Source organism: Plasmodium gonderi (assembly GCF_002157705.1).
Source record: "Plasmodium gonderi DNA, contig: Chr02, whole genome shotgun sequence".
NCBI lineage: Eukaryota > Apicomplexa > Aconoidasida > Haemosporida > Plasmodiidae > Plasmodium > Plasmodium gonderi.
In genome coordinates this window covers 234532-257206 of record NW_021628926.1, presented here as the reverse complement: position 1 = coordinate 257206, position 22675 = coordinate 234532, and the positions used below count along the sequence as shown (strand labels likewise).

General features: G+C 33.5%; 4 protein-coding genes across 4 annotated transcripts; 2 read left to right on the top strand and 2 right to left on the bottom strand.

Annotated features, from left to right (window-relative positions):
• Window positions 1-3856: 3856 nt before the first annotated feature.
• Window positions 3857-10364, top strand: PGO_020440 (phosphatidylinositol-4-phosphate 5-kinase; the record flags this gene model as incomplete). The annotated part of the gene is made up of 7 exons (XM_028685862.1): window positions 3857-8302; window positions 8515-8647; window positions 8836-9233; window positions 9534-9613; window positions 9788-9826; window positions 10041-10090; window positions 10327-10364. The coding sequence occupies 7 exons, from the start codon at window positions 3857-3859 to the stop codon at window positions 10362-10364; spliced, it is 5184 nt and encodes a 1727-aa protein (XP_028541663.1).
• Window positions 10365-11480: 1116 nt separating this feature from the next.
• Window positions 11481-12824, bottom strand: PGO_020430 (chromatin assembly factor 1 protein WD40 domain; the record flags this gene model as incomplete). The annotated part of the gene is made up of 1 exon (XM_028685861.1): window positions 11481-12824. The coding sequence occupies one exon, from the start codon at window positions 12822-12824 to the stop codon at window positions 11481-11483; it is 1344 nt and encodes a 447-aa protein (XP_028541662.1).
• A 5209-nt stretch (window positions 12825-18033) lies between these two features.
• Window positions 18034-19750, top strand: PGO_020420 (transcription initiation factor TFIIB; the record flags this gene model as incomplete). Its single annotated transcript, XM_028685860.1, has 3 exons — window positions 18034-18103; window positions 18386-18840; window positions 19172-19750. 3 exons carry the CDS (start codon window positions 18034-18036, stop codon window positions 19748-19750), a joined length of 1104 nt encoding a protein of 367 aa, XP_028541661.1.
• Window positions 19751-20940: 1190 nt separating this feature from the next.
• PGO_020410 (adenylate kinase-like protein 1) lies at window positions 20941-21504 on the bottom strand (the record flags this gene model as incomplete). Its single annotated transcript, XM_028685859.1, has 1 exon — window positions 20941-21504. One exon carries the CDS (start codon window positions 21502-21504, stop codon window positions 20941-20943), a length of 564 nt encoding a protein of 187 aa, XP_028541660.1.
• Between the last annotated feature and the right edge of the window lie 1171 nt (window positions 21505-22675).

Genomic DNA, 22675 nt, shown 5'->3' with positions numbered 1-22675 from the left:
CTGACCACATTAATCATTTACCGCTTCACCATTTTGTGAGTTTTTTTTTTTTTTTTTTTTTTTTTTTTTTTTGTTTCTTTACCACCGTTGGTGTAAATGCATACGCACTGAGATAAAATGTTGTAATCATGTCTTAAGCACCAACACACAGGGACATATTCACATCTTGTCCTTATCTCTGCTGATTATATATGACATACTTATAACATTTGAAATGAAAGAAGAATGAATAAGAATCTCATTGTGTCTATTTTGTGTATGCTTAACAGGATGTAAAATTTCGAATAATATATATTTTTCCTGTTTTGATGTTTTGTTTTTTTTAGCGTAATTTTTGGTAAAGGTGTACAGTAATTACACATTAACCACAGTGGAGGGGAAGGTGTGGGTATGCTCAATTTTGAATGCGCTCGATTTTGCATTTGCCTGTCCTCATCACACACATAATGTAAATTATTATGTAAATAAAATCCATTAAGACGAATAGACTTTGTCTCTTTGCATAAACCCTTTTGGATATGGAGTTCACAGAAGAACAGGAAAACGTGGGAAAGTGTGGAGGTTAATATCAAAAAAAAAAAAAAAAAAAAAAAAAAAAAAAAAAAGAAAAAAAAAAAAAAAAAAAAAAAAAAAAAAAAAAAAAAAAGGGTAGGAGAAATATAGTACATGAAAATTGTGTGTAAAAAAGAACAAAAGTGGTAGGAGAAATATGGTACATGAAAATTGTGTGTAAAAAAGAAAAAAAGTGATAGGAGAAATATACCAGATGAGGATTATATGTGTATACACGTGTTAACGTCAATGTAAAACTCTGGGATTGAAATTATTTCACAAAATGAAGCGAAGCAAAAAAACACTGATTTGATTTGATTTAATTTGATCTGATTTAATTTGATTTAACTTGATTTGATTTAACTTGATTTGATTTAAATTGATTTGATTTAACTTGATTTGATTTTTTTTTTTTTTTTTTGCATATCTGTGTGGTAAAAATGTGAATTCAGTGTCAGACCAAACATTTGTTGTTGCCTATTTGGGGTTATAATTTATTTAAAGCAGCAATTGGAGGTTGAAAAAATTAGAGGAAAAAAATTAGAGGAAAAAAATTAGAAGAAAAAAATTAGAGGAAAAAAATTAGAGGAAAAAAATTAGAAGAAAAAAATTAGAGGAAAAAAATTAGAGGAAAAAAAAAAAAAAAAAAAGTCAACCAGAGTGAACATTTAGAAATAAGTTTTTTTTTTCCCCCATTTTTTTTGCTTCTCATTTTTTTCCACTTATTTTTTGTTTCATATTTTTTCCTCTTATTTTTTGCTTCTTTTTTTTTTGCTTCTTTCTTTTTGCTTCTTTTTTTTTTGCTTCTTTTTTTTTGCTTCTTTTTTTTTGCTTCTTTTTTTTTGCTTCTTTTTTTTTGCTTCTTTTTTTTTGCTTCTTTTTTTTCCTCTCCTTTTAAACGCGCCTCTTCCTCCCAATCCTGTGGGAAAATGAATAATGACACATGCACTTGTTTTTTGAGGGGAATCCTTGCTCTTATTGCTTATTTTGATGTTCATGCAAAAATTAGTAAATGAAGAGTGAAAAAAAAAAAAAAATAAACATCAGAGAAGAAAGTATAGTATAAAAGCATAAGCAAAAAAAAAAAAAAAAAAAAAAAAACACAATAAATCTACAACTGATTGGATGAATAATTGACAGATTGATGAATACATTTGACTATGTTTTAACAATTGGAATTGAAGTTTTTTTTTTTTTTTTTTTATAATTTTGTTCCACATTTATCGTTTCCTTGACCCCGTGGGCACAATGCCATACTTTTCAAAAACATTGTAAAACTCCAAAGGATTTCTTCATTTTCACATTTAATGACATATACTCACAAATATCCAACTCACGCGACCTTACACATGCAATTATAGAACATGTAAACTGCTAATTTATCGAAGAGGAAAAGGAGCAATTTGTGTGTGTGTGTGTGTGTTTTTTTTTTTTTTTTTTTTTTTTTTTTTTTTTTTTTTTTTTTTTTTTGATTTTTTTTTTTTTTTTTTTTTTTTGTTTTTTTTTTTTTTTTTTTTTTTTTTTTTTTTTTTTTTTTTTTTTTTTTTTTTTTTTTTTTTTTTTTTTTTCTTTTTTTTTTTTTTTTTTTTTTTTTTTTTTTTTTTTTTTTTTTTTTTTTTTTTTTTTTTTTTTTTTTTTTTGCAACGCTTTTCCTTCTGACCAGTTTGAGAGGATCACTCCTTAGCTCAGTAATCATTTATTCGTTTGTTTATTTTTATATTTTTTTTTTCTTCTTTTTGTTCCCCCATTTTGATACGACGTTGTTTTTTTCCATTTTGCCTTTTCTTTTTTGTGTTATAATACATATGTGCTTATCAAAGAACAGAGAGTTGTGAATTTGGAACCTGGCCGATCCGAATTCCACACCTGTGAGAAATGGTAGATGAGTTGCGATAGATCAGAGTGGGAAGATCAAAGGTAATGGACGAGGGATATACTTATCATTCATATCAATCGATTCACATTTATTGAAATATGCACACGGTGGAAAAGCAACACGACTTGTCACCCTAGTTACGCTGGTTAACAATCAATATAGATAGACGTGTAGAAAGAAAGGAAATATAACTTATAAAGACCTACATATTTGAATTAGTGTTCAAATTTACACACCTCCTTACCTTCGCACACGCACGACTCTAACATATCCATATTTTGTTCAGTTTTTTTTGTTTACTTTCATTTTGTTTTGTTTTGTTTTCTTCTGTTTTGTTTTCTTCTGTTTTGTTTTCTTCTGTTTTGTTTTCTTCTGTTTTGTTTTCTTCTGTTTTGTTTTCTTCTGTTTTGTTTTCTTCTGTTTTGTTTTCTTCTGTTTTGTTTTCTTCTGTTTTGTTTACTTCTGTTTTGTTTTCTTCTGTTCTGTTTTCTTCTGTTCTGTTTTCTTCTGTTCTGTTTTCTTCTGTTCTGTTTACTTCAGTTCTGTTCTGCTCTGCTTTCATTTTATTTTACCATAAGCAGGAGTGCCCATTTTGTGCATCCACAGAATGGAACTAAGAGAGCAGAAACAGACAATATTGTAACATTTCGATAGAACATTCTTGTGATTAAATATGCACTCAATTCTTCGACTCATAGGAAATTTATTTCATAATGCATATTTGGCTATTTTTCCTTTTTTTTTTCCTTTTTTTTTGATAGTGCACCCTAATGCGTGTTAGCTGAGTTGGCTTTCTTATTCGCGCTCATTTTGTTTCACTCTTATTCTTATTCTTGCTTTTGTTGTTGTTGTTTCAATTTCTGTTTTTGCTTCTGCTTCATGTGCTATTATTTTGCTAGCTCACGTTTCCAATTAAGTGTATCAAATCTAAAGCACAGAAAAAGAGGCTTCTCCAAAGAGAGAAAAAAGCTTTGTACGTCTTTTTTTTTTTTTTTTTTTTTTTTTGGGACTAATATTTATCTTTCCGATTTGCATGATATGATTATAATCCGAGATTTGGAAATTTGTCAAAAGGTCGAACTGACATAATGTATCCAATCTGGGATTTATCGTTACTTTTTTTTTTTTTTTTTTTTTTTTTTTGAGATAAACCAGAGAAGGAGAAAATAATTTTCCAACTTTTGTCTGAAGTTTCTTAGCTGGACATTTCTGTTTAGTTCTCTGCTTCTGCGCTAGTTCCCTTTATAACCCAATTGATAGAATCCATTTGGGAGATCTCAATTGATAGATCCATTTGGGAGATCTCAATTGATAGATCCAATTGGTAGATCCAATTGGTAGATCCAATTGGTAGATCCAATTGGTAGATCCAATTGGTAGATCCAATTGATAGAACCCATTTTTGCATGGAAAAAGACGTAGATCCAAATGATATGCACGAGTGGACACGCACGTAATGCACTACACTGGAATTTGATAAAGGAAATAAAAGAAATCACACATCTAAGCGATGAAGAAATTGCAATTATTCATAAGCGATTCAATTCGATCAGTAACAAGGGGAGATTAAATTATGAGAATTTTGAGAAAAGTTTAGGAATTCTGGGAACCATTAAAAATGCATATCTTTACAGTTCTATATTTAAAGCATTCGATACAAATGAAGATGGGTATTTAGATTTTTATGAATTCTGTGTTGCAATTAATACTATGCTGAAAGGAAGTAAAAGAGAAAAAGTGAAATTATCTTATCGCATAGTTCACGCAGGAATAGTTGAAGATTCTTGCAGTAATGATGCAGAGGAATTTAATATATTTCAAAATAATTCACCTAGATATCACAAAGAGAATGATCATAATTCTTACTTAGGAATAATCCCCACAAGAGGAGGAGCACGGGGAAGAGGAGGTCGTACATCTATGTACCCTTCCATTGTTAAGATAAACTCAAGTAATAAACCATTGAAGAAGACTACAAATGAGAGTTCATCTAAGAATATTATTCCATTTAAAAGTAATAGCAATAATGAATCGAGTAACCCTTCCCATTTTAGGAAGACACAAAGAAAAGATCTATCATCTGATGTAATTAGGGATTATTCAGATTACATATCGTATGAACAATTTGAAAAAATGGTTCTAAGTATTAATGACATTAAAAAACAGCTACTTGGAACAGAGGAGAAGATAATGGTTAGTCAAATAAAATATACGTTTAAATCCTTGGGTATTTTGTGTGAAGATGGTAAGTATAGAATGAATTTAAAATGCTACAGGAAGGCCGTTAAATGTAATGAATTTTTGAAACTCCTAGGAATTCATGATAGAGTAGCTGATGCGTTTGTTCATGGGGAGATTCAAAAGAAGAAGAAGAAAAAAATAAAATCTGTCAAAGAATTCGAGACAAGGGATCATCAGGAATGGAAGGAGGAGGAAGGAAATGCACAAAGAATAGCTAGTTCGAATGACCAATTGAATCCATCATTACATCTGGCCAACAATTATGACACCCATTCAAGGGATACCACATCGGAGCAATTCATGAAAAATAAAAAAAAAATAAAAAAAACTTACCATGCTGGAGGAGAAGGAGCAGTGACAGTAGAAGCTGGAGAAGGAGGAGTTGCCAATCGAAGGAGACCAGCATACAGAGGAGATGATCACCCAAGTGGTGATGTCAACCATGAAAGCAGCTGTGACAGAAGGGAGGTTGCATATATCACTCGGATCAACAAAGTTGGTGATAAGAAATGCACAGAACAAGTGAATGAGAGGATGAAAGACGTGAAGGAAAATGGCATGGAAAAAATCTCCTCATCGCTTCTAATGTTAAACGGAAATTGTAAAAGTTGTATACCTCTAGAAAGTGTCTTAGTTCAAGAAGTGTGTGTAGTTAGAGACGAAAAAAATACAAACAACAAGTTATTTGAGTCTTCATTAAGAAAATTTCATAATGAAAGAAATGGCAAAATGCACCATTTGGATGTGTCGTCCCTAGGAGGGGTGAAACCGAAAAAAAGTTCTTCTTGTGAAAGTGCTGAAGGAAATATCTCTCAATCAGATGAAGAAAGAATGAACATAACAACGAGGAAGAAGTTAAAAAAAACGGATGACAACTGTGATGGTAAGATGAATGATAATTTTCATATATCGAAAGGGGAGGATTATCAAAAAAAGGACTCATCTGAGAAGAAAAAAAAAAAAAAAAAAAAAAAAGAAGAAAAAGAAGAAAAAAAAGAAGAAAAAAAAAAAGGGATCAACATAAACGGAAGTCTGAATAGCATAACTAATTCGAGTGTGCATCTAGGAAGAAACAATTATAATGAGAATAACAGTGCATCTGAAGATTGGTCCTCACCATCCCAGAGCTTTCAAATCAGTGCAAGGAGGAACAATATCTCGATAGAAAATAAGAACCGCTTAAATGTCGAGAAAGAAGCTGATAATCCCATTAATTGTGCAACATCGGACAGCAGCTCACTCACCTCAGATTATAACTCATATGTGGAAATGGTAAAACTTGACAAAATGAATCAAGAAGAAAAGAAAACTTCAAATGGAATTACACAAACGGGAGGAAAATGCAACAAAAGGAATTCTCAATCTAGTGAAGTTGTCATTAACGGAAAGGTGGTAATCCCCCAAATTAGCAGGTCATTCGAAAATGCTAATTCTAATAATTACAAATGTATAATAACCCATGCAGGAAATTATGATTATTTTGAAGAAAGCAATTCATTGATAGATGGAATCAATGATGGAAAAAAATGTAATAATAAAGAACAACACGAAAGTGATATTATGATAGCTATATCTGAATTCGAAAAAAAAGAAGAAAATAAAAAGTATGTAGAAGAGTACAATGAATACATGAAGCGTTATAGAAAATTCGCAGAAGAACAGGAAGAGTGTTATCTTCTCGACCAGGATACTTATTCAGATGGCAGAGAAGAACCTCAAAAAGATTTTGAGGGAATACAAAATTCGCACACTAATGATATGGGGAATAGTAGTGCTTATGAGGATCCATACGCAGACAATGGTGCATGCATCCTTGGGAATGAAGATATGGATGGTGATAATGCACTCCATTATGCAGCAGGTGGGAGAAGGAAATCGTGTGGGAAGAACACATTCGGTAGAAGTATCCGATTGAGCCATGTGAGGAATCAGAGCCGAGACTCCGATGTGATGAATCCCAAAGCAGGTGCAGCGACAAAGGTAGATGCAGTGACAGATGCAGTGGCAGATGGAGTGGCAGATGGAGTGGCAGATGGAGTGGCAGATGGAGTGGCAGATGGAGTGGCAGATGGAGTGGCAGATGTGGCGCAAAATGGGGAGGCGAACAAAGTGGAGAGCGCAAAATACCTGTGCAGAAAATTTCAAGAGTATAAGGAATTCATAGAACATTCCAGATGCCCAATCTCGCATAACCACAATGGACTTATGCTGAGTAGCAATGATTCTCGAATTCTCGACCAGACAAATTGTGAGGAGAGGAAAGCTGCAAGTGGAAACAGCCATTGTGTTGAAAAAGTGAAGGCTCATAAATGTTCTACAGGGAATGTAGCGAATGTAGCGAATGCAATCAATGCTTCCAAGCTGAGCACGGTAAACGGATTTAGTGACGACGTAATTAACAAAAAGTTTTACATTCCAACGAACAAGGACCATTACGTTATGGTTAATAAGAATTTGACAAAGGAACAGGTTCTGTATCATGTAAGAAATATCGTGCTAGCCATTGAAGAGTTCCTCAAGAAGGAGAGGAGAAATAGTATTGGGGATTATAACAAAATTTTCTTCTTTTTTTTCTACGTCTTCAGTTACCACATGGGGGGGGGAGGTGAACAGAATCATCATACGCAGGACCGGATGCAGGCCCAGATGCAGGACCGGATGCAGGCCCAGATGCAGGACCGGATGCAGAACCAGATGCAGAACCAGATGCAGGCCCAGATGCAGGCCCAGATGCAGAACCAGATGCAGGCCCAGATGCAGGCCCAGATGCAGGCCCAGATGCAGAACCAGATGCAGAACCAGATGCAGAACCAGATGCAGAACCATAATAATGCGCGACAATGCAGAGATGAAATGAACCCTGTGTTGACGGAGCACCACCCATTGAGAGATGAACCGAGTAACGAATCTCAAATGAGTATAAAGAACCTGAAATCGAATATTTTTGAAAACATTTTGCTAATGGCTCAGATAGTTAAGTACTTTCTGCACACAATCACGATCTCACACAAATGGTCCTCATCCTATGAATCCATCGAGGAAACGCATCAAATGAATAATAACCAGAATTCACTGAGGCAAAATGATGTGAATATTCTTCTGAGTCACACTAGTAATCTTCTGGAAATATATTCCAAAGGGACATGTAAAAATAGAAAAATTTACATTAACAAATCAAACTATCACCATAAACTTAAGAGAAAAGGGAAATTATCTGTTTCTTTACGTCAAAAGAAAAAAAAAAGAAATTTTCAGAAAATTTTAGCTGTTTATTTCGGACATGAACGATGGGATCTTGTAATGAATATGATGATTGGGATTCGTTTATCAGCTATAAAAAAATACAACACTAATAATATTGACAATTATTTTAAACACAAAGACATTTTAGAATTACCTACATCTAATGCAAAGCACAAAGTTGTTTTTAAGAATTATGCACCCATTATCTTTAAACAAATTCGTAACTTTTATGGAATCAAATCCAGAGAATACATATCTTCTGTGGGTCCTGAACAAGTCATAAGCAACATGGTCTTGGGAAACCTCTCCACGCTCAGCGAGTTACTTTCGGAGGGGAAGAGTGGTTCTTTATTTTACTTCACTAGCAATGGAAAGTACATAATCAAGACGGTAAGTTCTAGAGGCGAGAGAGATTTCGAAGTTTGGAACTACTCTGTGTGATAATTTGAAAAAGAAAAGATGACTGAGGGAATTCTACCATCCAATCGATTCGAAATATTTCATTTTTATAATCAACCCCCCTCTCTCCATAACAATAGCAAACTATATATATTAATGATGAACACTCATATCTTACTCCATCATTCCCTGAAAATTCACAGGTATGCAAAAACATACACAATTTGTCCAAGGCCCTTCTTCCTAAGTATTATGAACATGTGAAGAAGAACCCTGACTCTCTGTTAACACGACTGTATGGAATTCATTGCATAAAGTACAAAAGCGAATCTGGAAGTAAGTCTCCTTTTTTACTCGTTTGCACCGTTGCACCGTTGCGCCATTGCACTGCTGCACCATGTTCTGGAACTAATGACATTTGTTTCTGTTGTGATAAATGGGGATTCCTCGTCCCTACTTTCTATCTCTCGCATCGTGTTCACCATTATTCCATTTCTATTTACCACCACCCCATCTTCCCTCAGGAGGCACGAAAAAAATATACTTCATTGTAATGAACAATTTTTTCTCTTCGGCTGTGGAAATACACAGAAGGTATGACCTTAAAGGAAGTTTAGTAGGGCGATCAGTTCCTCAAGAGAAGAGAGAAGACTACACAATTGCATTGAAAGATGTAGACATAGATGAATTGGGTGATAAAATAAATGTAGGATTAGAAAATAAAGAAAAGTTACTGAAGGTTTTAAAATCCGATTCAGATTTTTTAAGGGAAAACTACTTGCTCGATTATTCACTTCTTTTTGGAATTCACTACAAAGATTTATCACGCGATTTGGTTAATTGGAACTCAAGTAGAACAAGTGAGGTTCGTCACATTTTTGATGAAGACGGAAAATGTGTAGAAGCTAGACCGTTCCACCAAGTAAGGATTCAGAAAAGTTGTGCACTTGCTCTTCTGAAGCAGTGTTCTAGCATTTGCATGTGTGAGAGAGATCACTCAATCGTGTTTTTGAATCTCCCTTTTTGACAGAGTCAAACGCAAACCACCCACACGTGCATAGCACACGCATTGAACCATAAGTCTCCTTTATCCACCACATGTGAATATATGGTCATGTGCACGTTAATGTGATCTTCTAACGTTTCCTCATCATAACCCCATCTCTGTACCTCCATCATCACATCTCTGTACTGTCATATCACCCCATCTCTGTATCACCAGGGCGATCACGGAGGCATGCTAAGCATTGACAGGAATAAAATTTTCTTTTTTGGGATCATTGATATTTTCACCAAGTGGACGTAAGTGCCTAGGAGCATCAGCTAGCTGCTGCAGCGCTGCATGTATGTGCATACGTACGTGCATATAAGTGAAGAAGTGCATATAAGTGAAGATGTGCATATAAGTGAAGATGTGCAACAACATACACGTACTAATTTTATGCCGCACCCCCTTTTTTACCTGACCAATTTTAGATTAAAAAAAAAATTCGAGCACACCTTAAGAACTATACAGTATGTGATGAAAAGTGGAAAAACTGGAAAAACACACCCAAATGTGCACATGAAAAAAAAAAAAAAAAAAAAAGGCACAACTGATTTTACATATAAATCGATATGTTTCGATGAGAGAAAGTGGGTATAATGTGTGTTAGTGCACACACACGTTTAAATCCTGTTCGTATTTTTCTCACTAATTCATATATATTTACTTTTTCTTTTTTTTCAGAAAACTTGATCGACAGAATATTTCTTGTATCCATCCCAAGGCTTATGCAAGTACAGTTTTAATTTTTTTTTTTTTTTTTTTTTTTTGAGAAAAAATATTTTTCCATTGTTCTTCCACCCCCTCTCTCTCTCACACTCTCTTTACACCAAGTGCCTAGGGGACACTCTCAAAACATTTTATATATTACTTCATCCCCTACACTGTACCATGAGACAAACATGGTAGAATAACTAATACTTTTTATACATTCCTCTAATTCACCTTTTCCACACCTCCCGACCCGCAGAACGATTCGCAACTTTTATAGAGAACCACATGGAGTAGTTTTTCCAACTTTTCCGAGCTTTACATTTTTTGTGGCTTTTCCAACATTTCCACCTTTTTCACCTTTTTCACCTTTTCCACCTTTTTCACCTTTTCCACCTTTTCCACCTTTTGTAGTTTTTAATTTTGCGAGTTTTTTTTTTTTTTTTTTTTTACCTGACCCTGTTAAGGTAATTAATTGAGTCAATTTGGAAATTAGCCTTAGAGTTACCAACCTGGGCACCAAAAAATACCTACACAAATGTGTATCAATCTATACATATATCTGAATGGACAACATCGCCCCCTCTCTCCCACATTCTATACATATGCATCATATTTTAATCGCACCATTATCTCGTGGTTGGTCTCGCTTCTTCCATGTTTTTAAAATTTTGTCGAATGAGCTAATAAAAAAGAATAATGAATTTTTTTTTTTTCTTTTTTTTTTTTTTTTTATTTTCCATGTTGTGCTGCACCGATTTGACATGTACATACAATATAAAGCATTTTACAAAAAAAAAAAAAAAAAAAAAATTAGCATACCTTTTGAACTTTTGAAGTGACTAAAATATGAAGTTTCCTTATATTCTGTTAATTCTATTTTTCATTGATAGCAACGAACCGTTTATTAGTTGTAATGATATGGATGAAGATAATTGTGATTGATTGGATGGGGATAAACAGAATTGCCTCATATACGTGAAAAATATTCTAGGGAAAGAAATGGGGTGTACCGGTAATGTGTGTGCAGCAAGTGCCCTATTTTTTTTTTTTTTTTTTTTTCACTTCCACTGTTCTTGCTTTTGTAAGAATTTCTTTTTATTTTTGCATTTCACATGGTTGGAAGAAAAAATATTCGAAGCACGATTTTGTCATAACGGTGTGAGTTCATTTTTTTTGCCTCTAAAAGGTGGGAGACGATAAAATGGGGAAAAAAACGGGGAAAAAAACGGGGAAAAAATGGGGAAAAAAAAATGGGGAAAAAGTATAAGGATGACACCCGTTCCGAGATGTGTCCTAAATTTTACATTCCTATTGCATTCACATGTGTTATAATGTGATATGCCATGGTGATGAATAAACATATAGAGATGTAGAGAGGATAAAAGAAAAAAAAAAAAAAAAAAAAAATCCTCACTCGACATCTGTATTAGATGTGGGAACTGTATTGGTTTCGTCTAGAAGCTCTGTTTTGAGTTGCCAGAACTGCAAAGTGTTATCTTCGCCAGTAGATCCTATAAACATTTTGAGTTGCTTATGATGATTCCAGTTGAAATCTGTAATGGGCTGAGTATGTCCACCATGGGAGAAAATTAATTCAGATGGCCCATCGGATAAATCAATAGCATCAAGTTCTTCTCCAATTTTTGCCAAATTGTAAATATTTATAAAACGGCTATTACTTGCTGAGGCGAGAATTGAAGAATCATTTGGAGAGAAATTTAATCTAATAATAGGTTCTTTATGTGCATTAATAATATGTTGAGGTTCATTTAATTTTTTAATATCCCATATTTTTATTTTTCCATTATCACTACCAGATGCAAAATGTCCCGTGAATTTATTCAGGGAAATACAATTCACAGGTACTTGTTGTCCTAGAACCTGTTGAACGGGTTCTTCTGATTTGATTCTTATATCGTACATTAAAATATATCCATTATCTGCACAAGCTAAAATTAAGTTAGGATCATTGGTTGAAGAGACATCATTAAGTGGAGATTTATATTTAATTCCATAGAATGGGTTTGCACTTTTTTTACTCAAGTCATTGTAATCATAAAGGTTTAGTACGCCATCATTTCCACATGTTAAGACATATTTTTTCTCTGAATTGAAATCTAAGCCGAATCCATCAGATGAATTTCCTATGAATGACACTTCTGGATTCATTTTATCTTCATTCGTTTCGATTCCATGTTTATTTATATCAAAAAGGTGAAGATTTCCATCTGTTGCTTTCGTTACAACAATGTTTTTCTTTTCAAGAGGCAAAAATTTTATTCTATTTACTTCTCCTTTGTGAGCAATTTTCGATTTTATTGTAAATTTTTTTTTTTCTGAACAAAAATCGAATCCCTCATAATTATCATTCGTTTTGTAGATGCAATTTTCTTGTGGTAGTTGTTCCAGAGGGAAAAGTACATCACAAACGTATAGGAAATTGGGTTCTTTATTAGATGTATGGGTTCCTACACATACTATTTGATTAAATACATTATCTTCACTATTTTCATTGTGGAAATCACCAAAGTCGATAGATAACGATGGCCACTCCAGCTCTTTTCTACTCACAAAATCGTACAACAACCCACTGTTAACTTTCCAGTTATTGAATTGTGTTTCAATATCCTCTTCTTCGATCTGTTCATTCTTTTTCACAATTTCTTCAGCATTTTCTACTTCTTCACTGAGTTCTAAGCAAGCCTGGTCAAGGGCATTTGATTTGCGCTTCTTACTTTCCTTTTCAGAACTCATCTTTGTCTTTATCATCCAACTCAATTTTTGACAAGACGGAGAGATGTGGGAATAATGAAGGGGAAAATAATATAAACATGTAGAAATGGGTGAGCTTGGTGAGACGGAATTTGTGGAGATATAAAATGACATGGAGTGCCCTTTCCACGGTTATGATGTGTACATAAGTTGTCCCTAAAAAGGGTGGATGCATTCTTTTTTTTCTTCACTTTTTTTTCGCACACTCAAATGGGAGTTGTAAGAATTTCATAATATGAACTTACTAAGTTTATCCTTTTGTCAAAATGATAATACAATCTAATGTGAAAAGTCGAAAGTGTCTTGAAAATGTATGTTCCTAGAAGGACGGGTTATATAACAAAATGTAGAATTAACTAGCTCCCTTGAGTTCAGCAATGAAAAAAAAAAAAAAAAAAAAAAAAAGCAGAATTAACTCTTAAAATGGTAGATAACGTGGTGTACAAAAGGTGGGGTAGCAAATATACACACATACATGCATGAGCATATTGTATATGTAATGTATTTTTTTTTATATTTTTTTTTTAAAAAATGGATAATCTGTGTGCATGTAAATTCTTTCTTTTGTGTCGCTTTGTTGAACTGGTGTTCAGTATTTTTACATGGTGTGGTATAGAAGGCTGTTCATAATTTTTTTTTTTTTTTTTTTTTTTTTTTTGGAGTTAATTTTTTGGGTAAGGAACTTACTGATCAGTAAGGTACAGATACTTAGCTAATTCGAGAAAAAAAAAAAAAAAAAAAAAAAGCGTCGAACAATTTATGGAACCAGTAACGACAAGATATGGGGAAAGGGTGGGGGAGCAAAAAAAAAAAAAAAAAAAAAAAAAAAAAAGGTATTTGCCTTTTATAATAATTGTTCAGTGCACTAGGTGGTAAAGTTGAATATGTATCTTACAATCTTGCTATTTCCCTGTTTCGTTATTTTATTTTCTCTTTTTCTGCACTTAAAATTTTTCCCTTTTTTGCAATGTTGTAGCGCCTCTGTTTTTGTTAAGTAGCCTTCTATTGCAAGAGAACTCAAAAAATAAAGTTCAAGGTGGGAGGGGGTGTAGAATGCACGTGAATGTATAAGTACACGTAAGAGATTCACTCCAGGGTGGATCAAGAACGATTTAGAATAACGTAGAGGTGAGGAGGTGAAAAAATTAAAATAAAATAAGGAAGAAGGGGTAAAATACGATACTTTCAAGGTGTGGCAAAGAAAAAAAAAAAAAAAAAAAAGGAATATAATACACACATAACATAGGCATGCTTACACACACGCATATATATTTATATGCCTACCTCAACTGTACTTTTAAAAGCGAACACACGAATTATTCAATAAGTGTATAAGTAATCAGTTTCTCTCTATGTGGGAAGTGAGTCCGGGCTCGGGGATATGGAAGGGAATGTTATTTTGATGTTGTTCGTCGTGGACCCAATTTTTAATCACACAGAAAGTGAGAAATGTTTTTCCAAACGTACGTCAAAATTGTAGGAGCTCAAAAAAGAAAAAAAAAAAAAAAAAAAAGCAGAAAAGGAGAAAAGGAGAAAAGGAGAAGAGAAAAGAAAAGAAAAGAAGACGAGAAAAGGGGAAAAATATTTTTTGCACGTCGCAAAAAGTGTGCCTATATGTCTCGGTGCTTATGTGCCCGTGGGCTTGTTACGCATTTTTGTATCGTTATATATATATATATATATATATATATATATATATATATGCAATATCAATTAGTGCATTTCTTGGGAGGTGAGCCAAAGCTAACAATGTGCTCATTGAAAGACATGGTATCACTTCTTCATTTTTCATTTTTGATTTCTCTTTTTATTTAACCATTCGAACTTTTACCACAAATGTATAGCACTAAATACAGTAGCTAACCAATTTAATACATGCACTGAGATAATTCTCGCATAGTCAGAAAAAAAAAAAAAAAAGCTTTACATGCCCCTAGGGGGGAGATGGATATGCAAAAAGACATAATAGCTTGGTAAGAATTTTTTTTTTTTTTTTTTTTCTCTGCACAAATGTGTAATGATATTTATACGAATTTAATTAATGAACAAGACCCCAAGTGAACGTTTCTTTTCCTTCTATTCCGCTTTTATGGTAGAGTTAGTTGTCTTTACTCTCAAGCTGGCATAAGCAGTTACCTGTGCAGCTAGGCATTATATGTCCCCCTATTAATGCACACACACATCCATTTATGTATGGTATGTATATATGTGTGCATTTTCCCCAATTCCCCTCTCCTCTATCTCTCTATCTCTAAATTCGCCCCTAACCACATTCACAACAATTTTATGCAAACTGTAAACAGCATAACATGTCTGAGGAATGAAATTGTGGATATTTATAATCTTCTTATTCGTCCATTATATATGTATAAACATGTATATAGTATCATCCTTTCGAGTACACAAAAATTTTAGCTAGCTACTTAATTTTTTTTTTTTTTTTTTTTCCCTCCAAAATTTTACCTTGCCGTTCATGCGAAAATATGTTTTCCATTTTTCAAAAATTTGAAATGGAAGTATATTTTATTATGTTATTGATCATGTCCAAAATTTTATACAAAAAAGGTTCTCCCCCCCATGGGTTATGTTTGTTCATGAAAACATGTGAATAAATTCTCTCAAGTATGGTCACTTTTACGGATTATGAAGTGCACGTCGATGATTGGTTAAATCCTCGTGTGTGCGCATGATAAGCGTATTGGCATGCAACCCATAGGTTGTTGTATGAGCACAATATATATATATATATATATGCATACACATATGGACACAAATTCCCAACTCATACGAACCCTGTTTTGAAAAAAAAAAAAAAAAACTCAACGCCATTATGATTAGTAAGTGCCAAATTTCATCGTGGAGAAAAAACGAGCCCTGGTGGAGAATGAGCTAACTTTACACGTATGATGTCAAAATATAATGTGACTCCTCTAGTTGAAAACTTTTTCCCTTTTGGTATCATCCTCTGGAGTCCCCTTCCCCCTCTCTTCACATATTTTTTCTCATGAATTCTTGTAAAATTAGATAACATTTCAATTGGTAAGATAATACCCTCAGTTCAAGTACTTTTTTTTTTTTTTTTTTTTTTTTTTTTTTTTTTGTGTGAACATTTGGCGAATGACCCCAGACGTCTTTGAAAGTTTGAACAGCTGGGGACATCACTGAGAACCTAATGTCCGTTCCTTTGTTCGTCATTAATCCGTTCGGGTGGGGAGGCATATATGTATATATGTGTACATGAGTATATTGTGTGGACACATAGGAATAAACGTAAGTTGTGTATGCACAGAAGTAATCAATACGTCCTTACACGCAGGTACTAGATACTACGGTTAGGATTAACAATAGGATCACCATCTTATTTGTATTCACAAGGAATGATATGTGGTAGTGAATCATTATGATATATTCTTATTTGAGCTTGGTGAAAAAAAAAACTGTTCATACATGTTATGTTTTTGTGACGAATAACACATCTCAAAAAAAAAAAAAAAAAAAAAAAAAAAAAAACGCTCTGGACACATGAACACTGTGAGGCCTGTCCTAAACTGGGTTAGATGAATTGAATCAATTTCAAAAGACGTTCGTGTCGTATCATCCCCTTACAGTTACTAAACTCTCTTCATCCAAAGAAATGGAACCTTCTCAATGTTTCAATCCAGTTGCTTGCACGACAACACACTTAAGTGATGCTTTTCCCCAAATATATATGTAAAAAAGTGCAAGCATTAAGCTTACACACATATAAATGTTATATCCATTGTATGCATCATATGCATTTACACATCAGGGTGCTCCCCCCCACTTTCCCCATTGGTGACCCCATTTTAAGAGGGAAAAAAATTGATGCAAAATTTTATACGAGGAATTAATAAGTTATAACATATAACCAAACGTAGTAAAATTGATATGTGTGATATATGGTTATGCAACTTTTTTTTTTTTTTTCTTTTTTGCTATATAAATTTTACCATTTTATTGGAGCATTTTTTTTTTTTCACAATTTATTCATTTTTTATTACTTCTTCTCGCCGCTTGCCCCCCCACCTTTACTCTTTTTTTTTTTTTTTTTTTTTTTTTTTGTTCTCATCTCCACTTCGACCCTTCCCTTCTCTTCTGCCCTCTCCTCCTTCCCAACGAATTTTGTCAAAATAAAAAGTTGCGAAACGTTCTTCTATATGTATAATGTACATATGTATTTATAATATACCCCTATATGTGTATATGTAACATATTGCGTATAATTTATATGTACATTTTATTACATGTATATATTTATTTTTATTTTATTTTTTTTTTTTTTTAATGATACACAAAAGAGAGTTGGAAAAAAATCCACTTTTGTGTTTTTGACCCCCCCTCCCCCCCCCATTTCCATTTCCATTTTTTTTTTTTTTTTTTTTTTTTTTTTTTCCCTTCCCCCTATTCGTCCCACGCTCTCTCTCACATAATTGAAGTTCATTTGATGAATAATTTTTTTAACAATCTTTGTAGGAACGTGATATATATTTTTTTTATGATTTATCTGTTTATTTATTTGTTATACTAATTTGTTATACTAATTTGTTATACGTATTTGTTATACGTATTTGTTATACTTATTTGATTTACTTATTTGCTGCACTTATTTGCTGCACTTATTTGCTGTACTTATTTGATTTACGTATTTGTTTGACCCCTTTATTTATTTGTGTATGTTATTTTTTTATTTTTTCCCTATTTTTGCCATTTTTGCAAAGTGGCAAATATAAAAAACATCACACAAAACTGCAAAAATTGACAACATCCGTTTTGCAACAGCAGAAGGGGAGAAAGCTGTCTACAAATATCACGACACACTGGAACATTTTCTCCCGATTTGGTTTATTCACAAGTAGACGTGTGAAAACGAGCTGAAGTGGTAACGCAAAAAAAAAGAATGTTGTGGGGAGAAAAAGGATCCAAATTGTTGACGAAAAAAAAAATTGAAAGAGGGAAAAAGAAACATCGTTTCTCCCATCATCAAGTTCGTCCCATCAAACATTGCGCAAACACTACCATTTTTGTAAAGGATCTGAATTTGCAACTTTCTCTTGTGAGAGATTCGTCACAGAAAGATAACAAAAGTAGCAGTCCTGCAATATAGCTAAAGAGAACACAAAAGGACGAATAAAAAAAAAAAAAAAAAAAAAAAAAAAATGAATATCTAGAAATGTCACCACTGCATAATAAAAAGCTGGCTCTAAGTTCCCACCATGGAAAGCCGACCCCTCTGAACTTAAGTAATTCTCTCTTCCTATACTCTGCAATTTGTGAATATGTTTGAATACATGACCTCTCTAGTGTGAGACACGTGCATTCATAGCTTCACCATGGAAAGAAAAAAAAAAAAAAAAAAAAAAAAAAAAACTATAGAACGTACGAGTTATGCCTCACTATAACGTACGAATTATGCCTCACTATAACGTGCAAATTATGCCTCACTATAACGTACGAATTATGCGAAAAAGTGTGTTCTTAACTGCCCCAACGCATGTACCCCCCCCTGCCCCTGCCCCCCGTAGGCACAAACAGCGAACGGCATAATGGGAAACGAAAGGCGATTCGATCGTTTAGGAGTTCTCGAAGCGACACTTGCCCAGATTGTAAAGAAAAAGGAATAATAATTTGTGACAATAGTGAAGGTACACAAGTATGCAATAATTGTGGACTTGTGGTAGAAAGCCGTATCTTATCAGAAGAACAAGAATGGCGAAATTTTCAAAATGATGGGCAACATAAGTCTAATGATAGAAACAGAGTTGGTGAGGTTAGTGATATATGGTTTGAAAATAATTTCACGAGCACCACTTTTATTAGGTCAAGTAAAAAATTGCAACACTTGAATATGATGACTCAAATTAATAAAAGTGACCAGATACTTTTATCTGCCTTTAACATTTTGAAGTTGATTTGTGAAAATTTTTTTCTCCGTAGTAATGTGATTGAGCGGGCTAAGGAGATAACCAAAGAATTGCAGGTAGGTGTATATATATATATATATATATGTATGTATGTATATATATGGGGTTGCATCTACATTGTGAGAGAGACTGTATAAGATTTGGTTCTCGCACGTTTCTGAGCCCATGAGTGAGTCGCACTAATTTTTTCTCCCCCGTAACGTCTAAGCGAAAGTTATCTCTATAAAGCCATGTCTAACTGAAATTTGTCCGAGTCAACTTCACGTCTAACTGAAATTTGTCCGAGTCAACTTCACGTCTAACTGAAATTTATCTGAGTCGACTTCACCTTTAATGGAAATCTCCCTTTCTACCCCACTCACGTATGCACGCCGCTCTCTCGTGCAGGAAATGGAGCAGCTGAAAAACCGAATCAACAATCTGAACATGCTAGCCGTGGTGTACCTAGCATGCAGAGAAGCAGGTCATATCAAAAGCATCAAAGAGTTAATAACATTCGACAGATCGTATAAAGAAACTGATTTAGGAAAAACAATAAATAAATTAAAAAAAATACTTCCATCAAGAGCTTTTGTATATAATGAAAACATTTCTCATTTAATATTTACCTTGTCGAATAGACTACAATTGTCCATAGATGTAATAGAGGCAATTGAATATGTAGTAAAAAAAGCTACCACATTAATAACGACATCTCATCGATTAAATTCCTTGTGTGGTGGCTCGATTCATTTAATAGTTGAATTAAATACAACTGATGAAAAAAATTTGAAACTTCCCAACATTTCACAAATTGCAACTGTTTGTGGTGTTACAACGAATACTTTAAAAACAACCTTTAAGGAATTATTGAATGCAGCTGATTATATTTTACCACCATATTATTTGACAGGAAATAATTCTAAATTGGGCATGCTGAAGGAAAAGTATTTGAGTGATGACAGACGCAGAAAGGCAAAGTCATAAATCTATATCATTCTTTTCTTCAATCACTTTTATTTTAAAACAATTTTTTAGGAAATCCTCAATTCCTGGAAAAATCTCCAGCCCCCCGACGTTGTAACTTGTGGATTTTCCACTCCCTGTGGCTAAAAGGGGGGGGGGGAGAAACCCTAAACCCTAAACCCTAAACCCTAAACCCTGAACCCTAAACCCTGAACCCTAAACCCTGAACCCTAAACCCTAAACCCTAAACCCTGAACACAGGAAAAATTCCTACATCTGATTGCCCACTGCTCAAGGCCTCCTACCGATGGCCCCACTGTTCATCCTTTTGAAATTCTCCCCCCACCCCCCAGGCATGACCCCAACTGACATATACGGGGAAAGGGATATCAAGTGTCTGTACCCATATTACTCTCCCTTCGTAGTGACATCTCTCGTTTTCTACCAATATATCATCTTTACACGTTCGTATAAATAATTATGTACACCAGGATGTTCTCTTATCGTGCAGAGACTCATTTTAATAGGTTTGTTAAGTATCGAGAGTGTGAAGAAGTGAAAATAACTCGATGGAAAAAAAAAAAAAAGTACAGAACTTGTTTTTACCTTTTTTTTTTTTTTTTTTATTATTATATCATATACACCCGCACCCCCTTTGAATGAATAAAAGTCGACTTTTTTTTTTTTTTTTTTTTTTTTTCCTTTTTGTAACGAAAAATTTACCATTTGAGAATAGCTTCAAAATTTTGGTTTTAATTTAAGTTTTAGTAGAGAGAAGGAGAAAGAAAAAAAATGCTTCCTAATCTACAGAAAAAAAAAAAAAAGGTACCGTACAAAAAAAAAAAAAAAAAAAAAAAAAAAAAAAAAAAAAAAAAAAAAAAAAAAAAAAAAAGCAAGAAAAGTTAAATGCAGAAAACGGGATTGCGGAGTGAGGAATAAAAAGGGATCGTGATTCGAATTTCTTTTTTTACATGCACGTGTACAGGTAAATTTTGTCTTTACCTCCGATCTATCACTATAGACAAGCACATACGATAAAAACAAAACTGACGTACAAACGTAAAGCCATTTTGTGCCATGGTTAGTGTACACTATTTCATATCGAGTATGTTGTGGATATAATTAAGGAGGAATGGGAGATCTGATGGTGAATGCTTAATAGAGGGTGAAAGTATAAAAGAAGTAGTAAACACAGTCACTTTTGTATTTGATCAGATTTTTCCCCAGGAGAGTATCCATGATTTGATGATGTGAATATTTTTTTCATACTGTTGCATGTCATTATTTTCCAATTCATGAAATATAGATGGGTCATCGAAATATGTCAAAATGTCTTCCTTTATGACTTGAAATATTTCACATTCGACATTATTTTTAATTTTTTCCTTTGTGTAATTCCTTTTTTCTAATCGTTCATATAACTTATTTGTGGATATTGTTAATAAAAAAATATGATCAATTAATTGTTTTTTGTCTATAAATTCAACATCATGGAAATCTATTATATATCCCCCGTTTTCCATTTTTAATTTTTCCAATTTTTCATTTACCATTTCGTTGCTATAAATGCTTGCATCTAATTGGTCATCAAATTCTTCGTACAACCTTTCTTCTTTTATCACTTTCGACAGGTTCAGGTGAGTCATTTGACTAGCTGATTCAAACTTTTGGTTTTCTCTTAATTCTTTGTTTATTATTTCTACTAACTCTTCACATAGAGTTGTCTTCCCAACACCAGGAACACCTGTCACGATAATGTTGGGTAAGTTCTTCATCATTCAATAGAGAAAACTTGTGTGTAATGGGATGCGTCTTCTGTTTTGTTCTCTTTTACCTCCTTCTAAAACTTGTATTTATAACCCTTTTTTTTTTTTTAAGTTAGGTCTCGTTTCACACACAATCAATACATCCGAAAAAGCACATACTTTTGGTGTGTTTTATATTGTTTTCTCAGTTGTTCCATCGATTTGAACTCTCCTCCTTGCAGTGGCATATCGCGTTGGCCTTCTGCCTTGCCTCGATTTTCGCTGATTTTCGCTGATTTTCGCTGATTTTTGCTGATTTTTGCTGATTTTCGCTGATTTTTGCTGATTTTTGCTGATTTTTGCTGATTTTTAAATTTGTTGCACTAAGCTGGTCGCAGCAAACTAGTTGTTGTTTCTATTTTTTCAAGAAGGATTACGGGTGGAAAAAAATTAGGTCAGAAAAAAAGGAAAAAAAAAATTACATGCATACGTGCATATATATATATTCACCCATGTATGTATTTATCGCATTAAACACTTGCGCCTCTTTTTTTTTTTTTTTTTTTTAAAAACTGAAAAAAAATGAAAACAATTAAAAAAACAGCTTTTTTTTCCCCCCCTCCTATGTACCAGTAGTTAGGGCGTGATCAGTTCCCGCTCTGAACATTTGCACGTTTCTCTTCAAAAAAGGTGCAGAAACGGTTTGTAAGCGGTTTGAAAATGGATTGAAAAAGTCTTGAAAATGGATTGAAAATGGCTTGAAAATGGCTTGAAAATGGATTGAAAATGGATTGAAAATGGCTTGTGAACGGTTTAAAAACTACTCATAAACGACGCAGAAAGAACGTCGAAGCAGGCCTCAACAAAAACCAACACACCATTAACAGAACTAGAGTTGTGAATGCAAAACAAAAACATGTGCAAAAGGCAGGTCTGTCATGATGCATATGGAGAGGAGTAGTAAAAGCAGGGTCTTGCCACGTCTCCCCCAATCCCTTTTTTTTTTTTTTTTTTTTTTTTTTTACTGCGTGGATCCATTTCGAAGACTACATCAATTGGAGGCTTATTTATTTTATACTAATTTCATGTTCCTTTTTATATCCATTTAGAAAGACATTTGCTCTTATGGTTTTCCCCTTAAAATGGTGAACCCATATTCCATTGTTTCGTCTCATTTCTTCTTTCTGGTGGGATTAGGGAG